The 16,746-nt window shown below is 46.5% G+C and overlaps 1 protein-coding gene across 5 annotated transcripts in view; it reads left to right on the top strand.

Annotated features, from left to right (window-relative positions):
- CAPN3 (calpain 3) overlaps nt 1-16,746 on the top strand; it is a 265,534-nt gene that overhangs the window by 97,532 nt on the left and 151,256 nt on the right. For all 5 annotated transcript variants that reach the window (XM_073610524.1, XM_073610528.1, XM_073610523.1 and 2 more), the window contains exon 2: nt 8,386-8,455. In XM_073610524.1, the coding sequence (XP_073466625.1) occupies nt 8,386-8,455 (70 nt within the window). The remainder of the gene's footprint in view (nt 1-8,385; nt 8,456-16,746) is intronic.

Genomic DNA, 16,746 nt, shown 5'->3' with positions numbered 1-16,746 from the left:
CTGTGCTTCCTAAGTCGCTTTGGTCTTAGTCGTAGGTATTGCTGTCACAGAGGGGACTTAGGAAGGGAAAAGGTACAGGGTTGTTGTGTGGTAGCTCCTTTATGAGTATGTGATTTTGACAGGGTTGGAAAATAGTAGGACGACCATTCTCGAGGGTACTAGTGAGCCGGTTATTAACAGATGCAGGTTTGTGTGCAACTCCCAGGCAAACATCACCTATAATGACCCACCCGAGATCCAGTTTTTGGGCATATGGGACATTTTTAGGACTGTTGATCGGTTTTCTTACTTTGTGGACTTGCAAGATATCCCTCCCTAGGAGTAAGATTATCTGAGCCTGATCATCTAGTTCTGGTATGAGATGTGCTATGTGACTCAAGAGAGTCTGGTGAGCTGCTGCGTCTGGTGTGGGAATCTCTGATCTGTTGTCTGGCATCTGGCTGCACTCTATTATGGTCGGTAAGGGTAGGCATGTCTTACCATCCATAGATTCAATTTGTAGGCCGTCAGCTCTTCTCCCCGCCGTTTCCACTGAACCTGCACAAGTCCTAAGGGAGTAAGGGCTGCTGGGGCCTTTCAGGTTTAGAATGTCAATAAACATAGATCTGGCTAGTGACTTATTACTCTGATCATCCAAGATGATGTAGAGCTTGACTGCTTTGTCTCTGCATCCTTTTGGGTAAACTCTCACAAGACAGATTTTAGAGCAGGACCTGCCACCTGTACTTCCTTTGCAAACTTCAGTACACTGTGAAGTGATTGCTATGGCGTCTGTACTAGAGTCTTTGGTCTCCCCGCCTTGCTCCTTGTCCCTATGAACAGGTGGGAAAGTTCTTGGAGTAGGCCTTGGGTGTAGAGCTGTGTTGTGCTCTGTGCTGTCACATTCTGTACATTTGACACTGACCTTACAGTCCTTGGTGAAATGTGTGGACGAAGAGCAGCACTTGTAACATATGTTGTTCTCTTTGGAGGAAAGCTTTATGATCCTTGATAGTCTTTGTCCTGAAGGCTCTGCATTCCAGAAGAGAATGTGGCATCTTATGTAGAGGGCAGAACTTAGCAGGTTCGCTGTCTTGATCCTCTGACTGAGACTCTGCAACTCTGTGGGAAGAAATGTTAGTTTTGTGCACTGCTACTGGAGCTCTGAGTTGTTTAGGGCCAGAAGAAGTGGTATAAGACACTGGAAAAATGAAGCTGGGGTCATCTTTCATTCCTGCTTGTCTGTCTACAAAGTCCACAAACTCACTAAAGGGTGGAAAAGGCATATTGTGTTTTCCTTTGTAGTTACAGCCATGAGTAATCCATCTTTCGTGTAACTCATAAGGAAGTTTTGGTGCTAAGGAGTTAATACCTCTAGCAGAGTCAAGATACGAAAGGCCAGGTAAGTCCCCTTCTGCTTTAGCCACTTGTAGCTCCATACACAGGTCACTGAATTCTCTGAGTCTTTGGTAACCTCTGCTAGGTATTTTTGGGAGGTCTTCTATCCTTTTAAACAGTGTACTCTCTATAGCCTCTGGTGAGCCAAAACATCTATCCATTCTGTTCCAGATGTTTGTAAGGCCTATCTCAGGGTGGTTTATATTAATGTCTCTGATCCTTTTGGCATGTTCAGCAGAATCATTGCTAAGCCACTTTACGAGGAGTTCTATCTGTTCCCTGCAGGATAGATGTAGACCTTGAATGACACTCAGGTAAGCGGATCACCACGCCCCTGTGTTGAGGGCGATCACTAAGTCCTTGGGTAACTAACTCTCTTTTGGCCAGGATCTTGGCAAAGTCTACAGTAGCCTGATTGGCATTGGGGTAGGCTGCTGGTGTATTGTGGTGCGGTGTAAAGGCATACCTGGAAAAAGTCTCTTCTTTAGGCGTGCTGGGTTCAAACTTACATAAGGTTGGCAGTTCGTACCGGTTTGTTGCATACACCTTTGGAGTGAAGACTGGTGTTTGATGCTTGTATGAAAGCTGGGTACCTTGTGGAGTAGAAGGTTTGGTTGGAACTGGAAAGTCTGGAACTCTGTCAGATTTTTCTTGCTTGCAGCGTTGGGGTCCCAGGTCGTCTTGTGGCTCCTTTATTTGATGTGACTCAGTGACGTCATATTTAATTTCTTGTTGTGGGATGCTGCTTGGGTTCCAGTGCTGGTAGACATAATCTGAGGTGCGTTGTGAAGAATCTTGTTGGTCCTCCTCTAGACCCGGTATGCTGCTGCCTACTCTTGGCTCATCCTAGACGGCTACTTCTAAAGCTTCTGCTTCTGCAATGGCGACGGCAGCATCTCTTTCTACTGCCAGCTTCTCCATGTTAGCTTCGAAGATAGCTTGCTGCAATTTCAGAGATGGCTCCTGCTGAGCTAGCTCGACCTCCAAGCATATTTTTTCCCTCTCTCTCTTGTTCCATGCGTACTCTTTCTCTCTCTCTTGTTCCCGTTTCTGCATCAAGGCGGGCCTTTTCTTTTTTCATCTGCAACTCTTGGTCTGTGAATGCGGCCCTGGCTTTTGAACGGGCAATAGCTGCTGCATTTGCGACAGATGACTTAGATGAGCTTGCTCGTGAACGTGTTTTGTAAGAAGATGTCCCACTGTGAGACATGGCTGCAGGGAAGAAGCTGACTTGCTGTATAGAGACCGTTCTAGTGTTGTTGCTGCTTGACAGAGCGCGTCTCTGTGTAGCGTGGCTGCTTGCTTCACCTGCCGCAGGCCTGTATCGTTAAGGCTTCCGACTGTATGGATATTGCGTAGCCCCAGGCTGTACAGACTTCCGAAGTTGGCTTATCTTCCTTTCAGAGGTCAGCTTAAAAATTTCACTGTTCTGTCTCTGGGACAGCTAGCTAAACCTTCCCTGTAGATACCATATTTCTTTGATCTCTGTTTTATTAGAACAAGCCAGGTGAAACTACAAAATAACAGAAATAGACCTCAATAAGTATAATACTGCATACAATACAGCATACATTGCATAAACAAAGATATACAGTACAAGATGGGATAGTAAAAACTTACTTTTTAAGTTCTCTAAGGGGTGATGGCGATAGATAAGAGAAATACATGTGTTGTTTCCTGAATGTCTTCTCACAAAATGGTGGCTGTTTCACTTCCTGCTAAGATTCTACCCAGAATTCCATGCTTGCTAGTTACACAGACAAATAAACAAAGAAACACAGAACTACAGCAATACCAAAAAGGAAAGCTAGATGGAGCCTGCACACCACATATGATTGTCTTAAGTAAATTACACATTTGCATATAAATTTAACAACACAGGTACAAATAAGGTACAAATAATAAGTAAGACATCTGGTGGACAGAACAGTTGGCATTACTACACTGATAGCCAGCATCTTCTTGGTTCTGCTCCTGCTTCCATTCGGTACACTGACTACAGGAGGTTGCTCACTCGGCACTGCCGCCATTCATAGACCCTCTTGTATTTTTTCCCAGTGGGACGATGAGGTCACAATCTTCACCTCTTTCAATCAGATAATATACTTTGAATGGTGGAGGTGCCAAGTGAGTGACCCCCTGTGGTCAGACGGGAAGCCAGTCTGCACAGAACGTGGAAGATGGTAGCAATCACTGTAGTATTACCAACTACTGTTGTTATTTTCAACTTCCCCAGCAACTGATCATGTATGAGTTATGCATATTTACATTGCACCAAGCTGGACTAATGTAAGTATGCAATTCAGAATATTCCTGGAGTTTATTTTTATACACATCATTGAAAGCATTTTATTATATCTGTTGAAAATAGTTGAAAAAAAAATAGCTTTTGATCCTTACACAAAATCTTGTGTGACGGAAATGTATTCTGCCCTCTGTGTATGTTATCTCAAGAAGCTGAATGGGTGAAGGCCACTATATAGATGATCTCCATGTGCAGTAAAAGGACCAGGCAAAGGACAATTCCATTGTAAAGACCGGTCCGTGCCAGGCAAGGCAGCACAGTGAAGATTGCTGGAATGGCAAGGAAGGTAAAGTCGCGTACACACGAGCGGAATGTCCAACAGAAAAAGTCCAACGGAAGCTTTTCATCGTCTATTCCGATCGTGTGAGTGCCTCATCTGACTTTCTGACGGACCTAGAAATAGAACATGTTCTAAATATTTCCAACGGAACCAATTCCTATCGGGAAAACCACTCGTCTGTATGCTGTTCCGACCGACCAAAAACGATGCTTGCTCTGAAGCAAGTATGAGACGAAAGCTATTGGCTACTGGCCATTGAACTTCCTTTTTCTAGTCCCGTCGTACGTGCTGTACGTCACCGCGTTCTGGACGGTCGGACTTTGGTTTGACCGTGTGTAGAAATCAAAAAACAAAAAATGTGTAGTGCTAATATGAAACAACAATATATTGCATGCTGTAAAAGGCAATTGACTCCTCAAATGCGGCAATCATAGATAAAAAAGGACATGAGAATATTTGTTTGAAATTAAAATTGAAAAAGTCCTAAAAGTCCTCAAGAAATAAATCTTGCAAGGTAGTAGTGATCCTCAATGCACGACAATGACCCAAAATACACGATCAAGGCAACAAAGAAATGGCTCGAGAAGAAGCACATTAAGGTCCCAGAGTGGCATAGCCAGTCTCCAGACCTTAATCCCATAGAAAATATGTGGAGGGAGCTGAAGGTTCGAGTTACCAAATATTAGCCTCGAAACCTTAATGACTTGGAGAGGATCTGCAAAGAGGAGTGGGATAAACTCCCTCCTGAGATGTGTGCAAACCTGGTGGCCAACTACAAGAAACGTCTGACCTCTGTGATTGCCAACAAGGCAAGTACTAAGTCATATTTTGTGAAGGAGTCAAATACTTATTTCACTCATTAAAATGCAAATCAATTTATAACTTTTTTGAAATTCGTTTTTATGGATTTTTTTGTTGTTATTCTGTCTCTCACTGTTCAAATAAACTTGCCATTAAAATTGTAGACTGATCATTTCTTTGTCAGTGGGCAAATGTGCAAAATCAGAAGGGGATCAAATACCTTTTTCCCTTCACTATAAATAACTAGGATTTCAACGATTCTTGAAGCTGAATACATTTGATTGATAACACCTATTGAATGCTCCCATTGAATACTAACTCTGTTGTGTTAGGTATTTTCAAATTACATCTTCACTCTATGATTTCACCAAGCATCAAAATATCATTAATAATGCCAACAAAAATGAAAAATATGTTGTACTTGTAAACATATATGATGTCTGCTCAGTTCCTAAATCATTTTGCAGTCATGGTTGCCTTCACCACGAACTAAGACTCAAAGACTGAGCTGTGTTTTTTTGCCTTTAATTAATTGCGTACAAAAAATGGAATTGTAAAATTTTAAAGTTGTTATAAAGAATGTATAATGAATAAGATACAGTAACTATTTACATAATATTGTAACTGACAGTCATGAAAATGAATGCATAGGACAAGGCACCTTAAGTGGAGGTATTTATACCTCTTGGGTGTATGGGAACCAAATGATCGGGATTGTATCTCCGAATAATTAAAACATTTTTAAAAAAACAAACAGGATTCTCTGCATTTTCAAACCTGAAATCAACTTAATGCATCAGATGACATGCGAGTAACATTGTCAGTAAATATGCCTCCATTTCATGTCTTGATTGCACAAAAACAACATAAATACCACTGGTTGTAGTTAGTTTGTGTATTTGTGATTTACAATTTTTGATACCTAAATATAACAATCTGTTCCAACTCATTTCCTATTCAGAATCATTTGTAAAAACCAAGCTTTTAACATCTTTTGAAGTCATCTTGGTAGAGTACTCATAGCAGGATTGGTGATGAGTTTGAAAAGATGGAGAAGTGGGTAGGGGACCATTTTGGACTGTCCATTGAAGGTTTGTAAGCAAAAGAAGGTTAAGAACACCAGGTGGTAAAAGCTAAATTAAAGTGATATTAAAGGCAGAATTATTATACTTTACCTGCTCTGTGAAGCGTTTTTACACAGAGCAGCCCCAATCCTCTTCTTCTCAGGCCCCCTGCCAATGTTCCTGGCCCCTCCCTCCTGCCAAGTGCCCCCATAGCAAGCCGTTTACTATGGGTACACCTGAGCAGGCTCACTCCTGAGTCACTGCTCTGTGTGTCCATTCACACATGGAGCGCAGCTTGGCTCCTTTCAACTATCCTGGTCTCTTGTTACCTGGGAACATGATGTGAGATATTGGGGAACAGAAAAACTGTAACCCTTATGCTAATCCTAATCATTTGTTATCAACATACCGTAGTAGTGTGTGTCTGTGCTAACATGACAATCACATGACTTTGTTGTTAAACAAAGAGTTAGCATAAGGTATAGAGTTGGCTTTGTTTAGCAACAAAACTGCTGATCACCATGTCAGTGCTGATCATGTAATTAGTTTATGATTTTTTTTTTATCTTTTTCCTAGCAAATTTCACCTAAACAGTTTGCATGGCAAAATCAGAGTCTCATTTCAGCAAAATATTAATGAAGGCTAAACCTCTAGGCCATAAACCAATCAAACACAAAGTAACTTTAAAATATTGGACTTAAAAATACATTTTCAGTAAAAATGCAGTTTAGGATGTATATTTATCATATCCAGGCAGCATAGCTCCCAACTGTCCCTCATTTGGAAGGAATGTCCCACTTTTGTAACCAAATCTCTCTGTCCTTCTTTCCTCTTCAGTTGTATCTCTTTTTGGTCTAATGAATTACTTAATTACTAAAAGTGTTAAAGTGATATTAAAGCTAGATCGAGATGGGGCTCAGGTAAGTATAAGGGGGGGTTACCTTAATGCCTAAAATGCATTAGGGAAACCATCTTAAGGCTTTAGAACCACTTTAAAGTACACTAAACCTTTCATCCAACCTCTGCATTTGTCTAATATTTTGCATTGTCATAGATTTATGTGTCTAGCCAATGTCCATTCACAGCTTTTGAATAAAATGTTTATTTTAGCAAAATAGAAATTCCCCTTAGCATTTATTTTGATTGGAATGTAACATTTTCCTTCCAATGGCACAGATCTTCTCTCTGTTATTGGATGTAGTACTTACCAAAGAAATGCATGGTGAGAAAATGTCTAGAAAGAAACAGGCAGTACTATAAAACCACATACAGTACAAAAATGTCTAAACATATTTTTGTAGCAAGAAATTCTGTAAAAAAAAAAAAAGTCAAATTTTTGGAAAATAGAGGGACAATCTTCCAATGAAGGAACCATCTTCCCAAAGGGACACAGATAGCACAAATAAAAGTCAGGGGTTTTATTCAAGCTCTACTGTCCAAAACTAATGATAAAGGTTTGGCTTTTGGTATACTTCAAGGGGCGTATTTACAAAGCAGTTAATATGACATTATTCAAACATACACTGCAGTGAATCTTCCTGAAGTATGTGTTTTAAATGACAGTGATTACAGTGATTCATTCACCTACAGTGAATGTTCGGTTAAAGGCACATTCATTACCCAACTCCTGGATTTAAAAAAACTACCCTTGCAGGCTTCTATCATACCGTTAGACCAGTCTTCCAAAAACCACTTCCATTTGCTGGACACAGCTTTATCAGGTACAATGCAGGACCAGCATTCCCGCATTGTACGTTAGGATGGCAATGGCCTGCTTTACATGGAGCATTAAAGAGAAGAGGTGAGCACCGGAAGCAAGGTATAAGGTAATTATTACATTTTGCAGTGTAGGGGGGTTCAATGAAAGGGTATTTTTAAATCCCAGAGTTCAGCTTTAATATGCCCTTAAAGTGTTATTAAACCCACAACAGTAAAATCAGTTTGTATATGCAATGAAGCATGCTTGTTATACTCACTGTAGAACCTAAGGGGTTAATCCTCCACATTGTGTAAAAAGGTTGTTTGCTCCTGTCTTCTCTGATCCTCTCCTTCTTCAACAGTTCCCAAACCATCTACTGATAGAACAGAGCCCTAGCAGGCACATTCTCAGTTTAGTGTGTATTGCTAGAGAGTTTTTTTTTTTTCCTTGGGAGGGTGCATGTGATCAGCACAGGGCCAATCAGCACTGTCCAGACAGTCAGAGTTCATGCAGCCTCATAGGACAGTCAGAGGAGAATGAAAACTCCTCCTACAAGCTTTAACTAGTACTCGGCTGGACACTGAAAGAAGTCATAAGACTGCTATATACTACTGATGAGAAAAGATCGTTGCGAGTTTATATTTACTAAAATAATTGCATTTCCATGTTCTGTGAACTGTGGTAGACCAGGTATAGTGAATGCAGGGTCCTGGGTTTAGTAACACTTTAAGTCGAATGCTCAGTAGTGGATGTGTTTGTCTTAAACATATACGTATACTCATCTTTCTATCTATTTCTATGTATCATGCATTTCTGTACCCTGTACTTGCATTGCTCATATTTTTAATTTCCTCTGCAGGAAATATGCGAAAATCCTGAGTTTATAATTGGTGGGGCAAACAGAACAGATATTTGTCAAGGAGATTTAGGTAAGACTGGCATATTTACTTTATATTCTGTGTATTCTAAATGTATTTCTTTACAACATTTTTTAATCTTATTAATGTTTATAGCAAAGCTCCAGGCAACCCAAAAAAAAAATACCAATGAATTTTAGCTTCTAGCGCCTAGTAGGCCTCTGCTGCATTGCACACTGCTGAGAGTTTAACAATGACAGCACCCTTACAGGAGGGGAGAGCAGAGAGATACCCACAATACCAATTTACTAACTGTTGTAAAGAAGACATGTCACCTATTTGCATTTCCAACATGTATGATGTCATTATGAGGATTTTATTACTTATGATGCAGGTGACATCTGCTACAGTGACCACAATAGCATTGGTGGTATTAAACCCCCCCAACGTTGCTCAGTAGCAGTGCTATATTAACTCCCTCTCCCCCCAGTGGTTAGTGGCTGTGTTTTTAATATACACCATACCCTTCCCAATGCATTGGTGGTTAGTGCAGTGTTTTTAGCCCCAACCCCCCCTCCCGCCCCCCCCCATGGTGGGATTGGTGGTCATTGCGTTTTGGGGTTTTTTCCACACCCCCGGTGTTTTTTTACCACTCTTCTCACATTGGTGATTAGTGTTTTTAACCCCTTCACACCACCCTGTATTGGTAAATAGTGCTAAAATTTATAACCCCCTTCAACTTGTGATCAGTGTTATGCTGGCCATACATTATACGAAAAATCGTCCAAACCCATTTTCGAAAAACGAACATTCAGCCATGAGAACAAACGATAGCGCCAGATGGGAAACACATTAACCTTTCAATTTATTGTTTGGTCGGCAGAAAATTTCCAAACTTGTCCTTCGTTTTTTCGGCTCAAAAAGGTCCCAACAATTATCGATTCTGTGCCCATTAACTGGCCAAAAAACAAACTGTCTAAATGACCGAATTTCTGCCCTATTTTTCGTATACCATATGGCCAGCATTAGTATCTAAACCCCCCCCCCCCACCTAACTGGTGATCAGTGATAGTTTTTTTTAAGCACCCCCACTGGTGATCCCACCACACTGGTGATCAGAGCTAGTGTTTAACTCTTCCACCCTACCCCCAAATAGTGGTCAGTGGCAGTGTATTTTTAAGCCCCCCACTCCCTGGTGGTGCTCAGTGGCAGTGTTTTTAAGCCCCCTCCAATTGGTGCTCAGTGAAAGCCCCTCAAATGGTGATCAATGGCAGTGTTTTTTCTAAGCTCACCCCAGTGATGGTCAGTGGCAGAATTTTGTTACGCCGCCCCTCAGTAATGGTCAGTGGCAGAATTTTGTTAAGCCTCCTCCCAGTGATGGTCAGTGGCAGAGTTGTGCTCCCCCAGTGATGGTCAGTGGCAGATTTTTGCTCCCGCCAGTGATGGTCAGTGGCAGAGTTGTGCTCCCCCCGGCGATGGTCAGTGGCAGAGTTGGGCTCTCCCAGTGATGGTCAATGGCAGAGTTGTGCTCCCCCCAGTGATGGTCAGTGGCAGAGTTGTGCTCCCCCCAGCGATGGTCAGTGGCAGAGTTGTGCTCCCCCAGTGATGGTCAGTGGCAGAGTTGTGCTCCTCCCAGTGATGGTCAGTGGCAGAGTTGTGCTCCCCCCAGTGATGGTCAGTGGCAGAGTTGTGCTCCCCCGCAGTAATGGTCAGTGGCAGAGTTGTGCTCCTCCCAGTAATGGTCAGCGGCAGAGTTGTGCTCCCCTGTCACGGACAAATACTCACCGAGGCCGAGATGCCGAGAGCGGCTCGCCCTTACGACCACGCGCACCCAGACCCCCGAGATGGGTACAGGAGGCTGAGGGCACGTGGAGGCACGGGCTTCCGGGAGGATAATAGGCTCCGGAGCTGGAAGCGGGTGTCCTGGGATCCGTAGGGAGCAGGGCTGAAAGTACAAGCAGAGGTTAGGGTACAAGCAGGTGATAATCAGGGTATCACAAGATCCAGCAGTGCCGTGGTTAAGTTGGCCAGGGTTTGGTGCACAGATCAGGCAACTAGAATCAGTATAGTCCAGCAGAGTAGTAATTAAACAGGCCAGGGGTTTGGTACACAGGTCAAGCAGGTTATAGGTAGGATTGTCCAGCGGAGTAATGGTTAAACAGGCCAGGGGTTTGGTACACAGATCAGGCAGCAGCACAAAGGGTTAATCCGGGAGAGTAGTAGTTAAACAAGCAGCAGAGGTTTGGTACACAGATCAGGCAAGTACAGGGTAAACACAGGCTCAGGGAACAGGGAGAGCTGACGACAAACCAGCAACCCGACTGGGCGCTGGAGCCGTCAGATATAGTCCCCCTGCCCGGCGAGCGCGTCAGTGTGACGCGCTACCGGGCACCCGCACGGGCTACGGCGCGCACACGGGGACCGCCGTGCACCCGCGCGCGCCGCACCATCAGGCCGCGGACGGGTGTGCGGCGAAGTGCTCGTCCCGTGCGCATGCGCACCGGAGCCCGGCGAGCAGAGACGCTCCCTGGCTCCTGACAGTGCCCCCCTCCTAAGGGCGGACACTGGACGCCAAGGCTGGTCATCAGTTCCGGATGATCTTGATGAAACTTTCGAATTAACTGTGGAGCATGCAGATTCCTGGCGGGCTCCCAGGAATTATCTTCGGGAGGGTACCCCTTCCATTGAATCAGGTACTGTAGCTGTCTGCCCCTCTTTCTGCAACCAAGAATGGATTCCACTTCGAATTCAGTCTCGCCATCGATTCTGACTGGTGGAGGAGGGGGTTCTCCTCTTCCCGGGAAAGGACTGGGCACCACAGGCTTCAATAGTGACACATGAAAAACGGGGTGAATCCGGTATGTCTTGGGAAGTGTCAATTCCACAGCCACAGGGTTGATAATCCTCCTGACTTGAAAAGGCCCTATGAATTTAGGCCCGAGCTTTCGAGAAGGCAGCGGTAATCTCAGGTTAACGGTGGACAGCCAGACCTCGTCTCCTACATCGAATTTTGGGTTTGCCTTTCTGCCCCGGTCGTACTGTCTCTTGTAATCCTCCTGGGTTTTGCGTAGTGTGTCTTGTATTTTTTGAACGTTAGCTTGTAGTGAATTTATCCTATCCTGGACTGCAGGAACTGCCGTTTCGGGGATGTTGTTAGCGAAGGATGTGGGATGGAACCCACAATTGATCCAGAAAGGGGTCTGGTTGGTGGAGGCATGGATAGAATTATTGTACGCAAATTCAGCGTAGGAGAGGAGGCTCGCCCAATCATCCTGGGATCCCGAGCAGAAGCAGCGGAGGTATTGCTCTAGCGTCTGATTGGTCCTCTCTGTCTGGCCATTGCTCTGGGGATGATAAGCCGACGAAAGACAAATATTGATACCCAAGGCCTTGCATAGTTCCCTCCAGAATTTGGACGTGAACTGGACGCCTCTGTCCGACACGATGCTCCTTGGTATCCCATGGAGCCTGACAACCTCCTTAAGAAAGATGTTGGCCCTGTCTACGGCAGAGGGAGTACCCCTCATGGGCAGAAAGTGAGCCATTTTGGAAAGGCGGTCGACAACAACAAGGATGGTGGAGAAACTCTCTGAGCTTGGTAGATCTACGATGAAGTCCATGGAGACATCAGCCCATGGTCGTTCCGGAATGGGCAAAGGTCTGAGCAGGCCCCAGGATTTGGTGTTTTGGCCCTTGTTTCTCTGACACAGGGAACAGGAAGCCACATATTCTTTACAATCCCTTCTCCATCCCGGCCACCAAAAAGAACGAGAAAGGAGTTCAGCCGTCTTCTTGTTCCCAAAATGTCCTGCCATCTTATGATCATGACACATCTGAAGGGTTAAGGGCCGAGTCACTTGTGGTACGAATATTTTTCCCTTAATCCAGAAAAGATCTTCGTATCTTCTCAGGGAATGCACAGTTGGTTCTGTACAAGTGCCTGATGAAGATTTGATGGAGGATATCAAGTCTGCTTGAGTTAGTCCGAGAAAATTTTGAGGAGAGAGGATCGTGCTGGGTGTTGGTATTTGGGAGTCTGCGGAAAACATCCGTGAGAGGGCATCAGCCTTCCCGTTCTTCGCCCCCGGTCTGTACGCTATATGGAAATTAAAGCGTGAGAAGAAAAGTGCCCAACGGGCTTGGCGGGGTTTTAAGCGTCTTGCTGTTCTGAGGTACTCGAGATTCTTGTGATCCGTAAAGATCATCACCGGATGAACTGCCCCCTCCAGCAGGTACCTCCATTCCTCCAAAGCAAACTTTATAGCCAGCAGCTCTCTGTCACCCACGTCGTAATTGAGTTCTGGTGGGCTGAGTTTCCGAGAAGCGAAAGCTACTGGGTGTAGAATGGCCTTTGGTCCCTGTCTCTGGGAAAGAATTGCTCCGGTTGCGATTTCCGATGCGTCTACCTCCAGTATGAAGGGCTGAGTCGGGTCAGGATGGCAGAGGATTGGAGCGGAACTGAATAGTTCTTTTAACTTAAGGAAAGCCTCTTGAGCCGCTGTGGACCACTGAAAAGATTGATGCTGCCGAGTTAGTTGGGTAATAGGTGCCACAATGGCCGAGAATCCTACGATAAATTTTCGATAGAAATTGGCAAATCCTATGAACCTCTGTACTCCTTTTTTATTAGATGGAGCCGGCCATTCCTGAATTGCCTGAATCTTCTGAGGGTCCATGGCAACCCCATTGGTAGAGAGTATGAACCCCAAGAATTGTATGGTGGATCTCTCAAATTCACATTTTTCGGCTTTCAGGTATAGCTTGTGTTGTAGCAGGAAAGCAAGAACCGTTTTAACGTGCCTTCTGTGCATCTCTAGCGTAGGAGAGAAAATAAGGATATCGTCCAGATATACCACGAGAAAGTCATCTAGATATTGTCGAAATATATCGTTCACTAGATGTTGGAAGGTGGCTGGGGCGTTGCAGAGACCGAAAGGCATCACTAAATACTCGAAGTGACCGAATCTAGATCTAAAGGCCGTCTTCCATTCGTCTCCCGCCCTGATCCTGACGAGATTGTAAGCCCCTCGGAGGTCGAGTTTAGAGAACACCTTGGCTGATCGGAACCTCTGGAACAATTCAGGGATGAGCGGTAACGGGTACCGGTTCTTAATTGTAATGTTGTTTAGTTGTCGGTAGTCTACGCAGGGTCTCAGGGTACCATCTTTTTTCCCTACGAAAAAGATACCCGCTCCGGCGGGTGAGGATGAAGTGCGGATGAACCCCTTCTCAAGATTTTCATCTATGTACTGCTTCAGGACCTCCAACTCGGTTTCAGACAGGGGAAATATCCGGCCAAACGGAATCTCAGATCCAGGAAGAAGGTCAATTGGACAGTCGTAGGCCCTGTGAGGTGGTAGGCGGTCAGCCATTTGTTTGCTAAAAACTTCTTGAAACTTGAGGTACTCGGAGGGGACGTGTTGCAGATTGCCTGGTGGTACCGCCATTGTGGCACAGACTTTGGAATCCGGGAGCAGGCAGTGCTGAGAGCAATACTGTGAAGAGAAGGATACCGACTTGGTGCTCCATTTGATTAGTGGATCGTGAGCTTGTAGCCATGGTAGGCCAAGTATGATGGGGAAGATGGGTGAACGGATTAGGTCAAGCCGTAAGAACTCCCGGTGGCCGGAGTCTGTGACTACTGGAATAGGTTGGGTCTCCTGGGTGATGGGACCAGAGCACGGAAGGGATCCGTCGGCCAAATGGATTTGTAAATTCTGCTCTTTGGTTTGTAGAGGGATCTTCAATCTGTGTGCCAAGGTGGAATCTATGAAACAGCTGCAGGCCCCGGAATCAACGATGGCCTGCAGGCGAATCTCCCTTTCCGGAAGCTGTAGAGAAACAAACAACATCACATAAGCCTTGGGAATGTTATTGTTTGGAAAGTTCAATACGTTTGATTGAGGGAACTTACTGGGCCTGATCGGACAGCTGCGTAGAAAGTGTCCAGTTCCTCCACAATAGAGGCAAAGGTTAGACTGCCGTCTACGTTGCTTCTCGTCGGAGGTTAACGGACCTCGGACCAGACCGAGCTGCATTGGTTCGGCCTCAGGGACCGATGCAGAGGAAACTGAAGATGCATTTGGAGGTACTGTGGAGTGAGGTCTAGGTGACGCCCAGACAGGGCGAGGCAGCTGAAACCGTTCTGAGCGCCGCTCCCGAAGACGCCGGTCGAGCTTGGTAGCTGCTTGAATGAGTTCCTCTAGGGAAGCAGGGGTCTCCATCCTGGCTAACTCGTCTTTGAGTAATTCAGACAAGCCTTGACGGTATTGATAACGTAAGGCCGGCTCATTCCAGTTTGTGTCAGCCGCCCACTTACGGAACTCCACTGTATAGTCCTCAACAGGTCTTCTCCCTTGGGACAGGTGGTGCAAGATAGCTTCGGCTGTGGCCATGCGTTGCGGATCATCGTAGAGCTGGGTCATGCTCTCAAAGAAGGCCTCGATGGTGTTCAGGGCAGGATTGCTTTGTTCCATCAGGCTGTGGGCCCACGCCTGGGGTTCTTCGGATAGCAGGGAAATCACAAACCCCACTTTGACGATTTCTGAGGAGAAGGTTCTCGTCTGTAGAGCGAAGTAGAGGGAACATGCGTTTTTGAAAGCCCTAAACTTCTTACGGTCCCCCGAGAACCGTTCAGGTGTAGGGACCCTGGGCTCAGGAAGAGCCATGACCACAGTGGGGTTGGCCGGAGCTTGGGGAAGTGGACCCCCACCGCTGGGTTAAGGGGCTGCGGCTGCGGAAGGTAGTAACCCGGTGATCTGCTGCAGACGGTTATCAATTTGTGTATAACCTTCTTGTAACTTCTGTACGGAGTCCGCAAGGGTAGATACTTGTTGACACAGGATCTCCAGAGGAGAGCGCGCTCTGTCGGCCTCAGACATCTGGCTGGTTTGTACTGTCACGGACAAATACTCACCGAGGCCGAGATGCCGAGAGCGGCTCGCCCTTACGACCACGCGCACCCAGACCCCCGAGATGGGTACAGGAGGCTGAGGGCACGTGGAGGCACGGGCTTCCGGGAGGATAATAGGCTCCGGAGCTGGAAGCGGGTGTCCTGGGATCCGTAGGGAGCAGGGCTGAAAGTACAAGCAGAGGTTAGGGTACAAGCAGGTGATAATCAGGGTATCACAAGATCCAGCAGTGCCGTGGTTAAGTTGGCCAGGGTTTGGTGCACAGATCAGGCAACTAGAATCAGTATAGTCCAGCAGAGTAGTAATTAAACAGGCCAGGGGTTTGGTACACAGGTCAAGCAGGTTATAGGTAGGATTGTCCAGCGGAGTAATGGTTAAACAGGCCAGGGGTTTGGTACACAGATCAGGCAGCAGCACAAAGGGTTAATCCGGGAGAGTAGTAGTTAAACAAGCAGCAGAGGTTTGGTACACAGATCAGGCAAGTACAGGGTAAACACAGGCTCAGGGAACAGGGAGAGCTGACGACAAACCAGCAACCCGACTGGGCGCTGGAGCCGTCAGATATAGTCCCCCTGCCCGGCGAGCGCGTCAGTGTGACGCGCTACCGGGCACCCGCACGGGCTACGGCGCGCACACGGGGACCACCGTGCACGCGCGCGCGCCGCACCATCAGGCCGCGGACGGGTGTGCGGCGAAGTGCTCGTCCCGTGCGCATGCGCACCGGAGCCCGGCGAGCGGAGACGCTCCCTGGCTCCTGACATCCCCACAGTGATGGTCAGTGGCAGAGTTGTGCTCCCCCCCAGTGATGGTCAGTGGCAGAGTTGTGCTCCCCCCAGTGATGGTCAGTGGCAGAGTTGTGCTCCCCCCAGTGATGGTCAGTGGCAGAGTTGTGCTCCCCCCAGTGATGGTCAGTGGCAGAGTTGTGCTCTCCCAGTGATGGTCAGTGGCAGAGTTGTGCTCCCCACAGTGACGGTCAGTGGCAGAGTTGTGCTCCCCCATTAATGGTCAGTGGCAGAGTTGTGGTCACTCCAAGTGATGGTCAGTGGCAGAGTTGCGCTCCCCCAGTAATGGACAGTGGCAGAGTTGTGCTCCACCCAGTGATAGTCAGTGGCAGAGTTTTGCTCCCCTAGTGATGGTCAGTGGCAGAGTTGTGCTCCCCCAGTGATGGTCAGTGGCAGAGATGTGCTCCACCCAGTGATGGTCAGTGGCAGAGTTGTGCTCCCCCAGTGATCATCAGTGGCAGAGTTGTGCTCCCCAGCCAGTGATGGTCAGTGGCAGAGTTGTGCTCCTCCCAGTGATGGTCAGTGGCAGAGTTGTGCCCCCCCAGTGATGGTCAGTGGCAGAGTTGTGCTCCCCCAGTGATGGTCAGTGTCAGAGTTGTGCTCCTCCCAGTAATGGTCAGCGGCAGAGTTGTGCTCCCCCCAGTGATGGTCAGTGGCAGAGTTGTGCTCC

Source organism: Aquarana catesbeiana, linkage group LG13 (genome assembly GCF_042186555.1).
Source record: "Aquarana catesbeiana isolate 2022-GZ linkage group LG13, ASM4218655v1, whole genome shotgun sequence".
NCBI lineage: Eukaryota > Metazoa > Chordata > Amphibia > Anura > Ranidae > Aquarana > Aquarana catesbeiana.
This window is presented reverse-complemented; position numbering and strand designations above follow the sequence as displayed.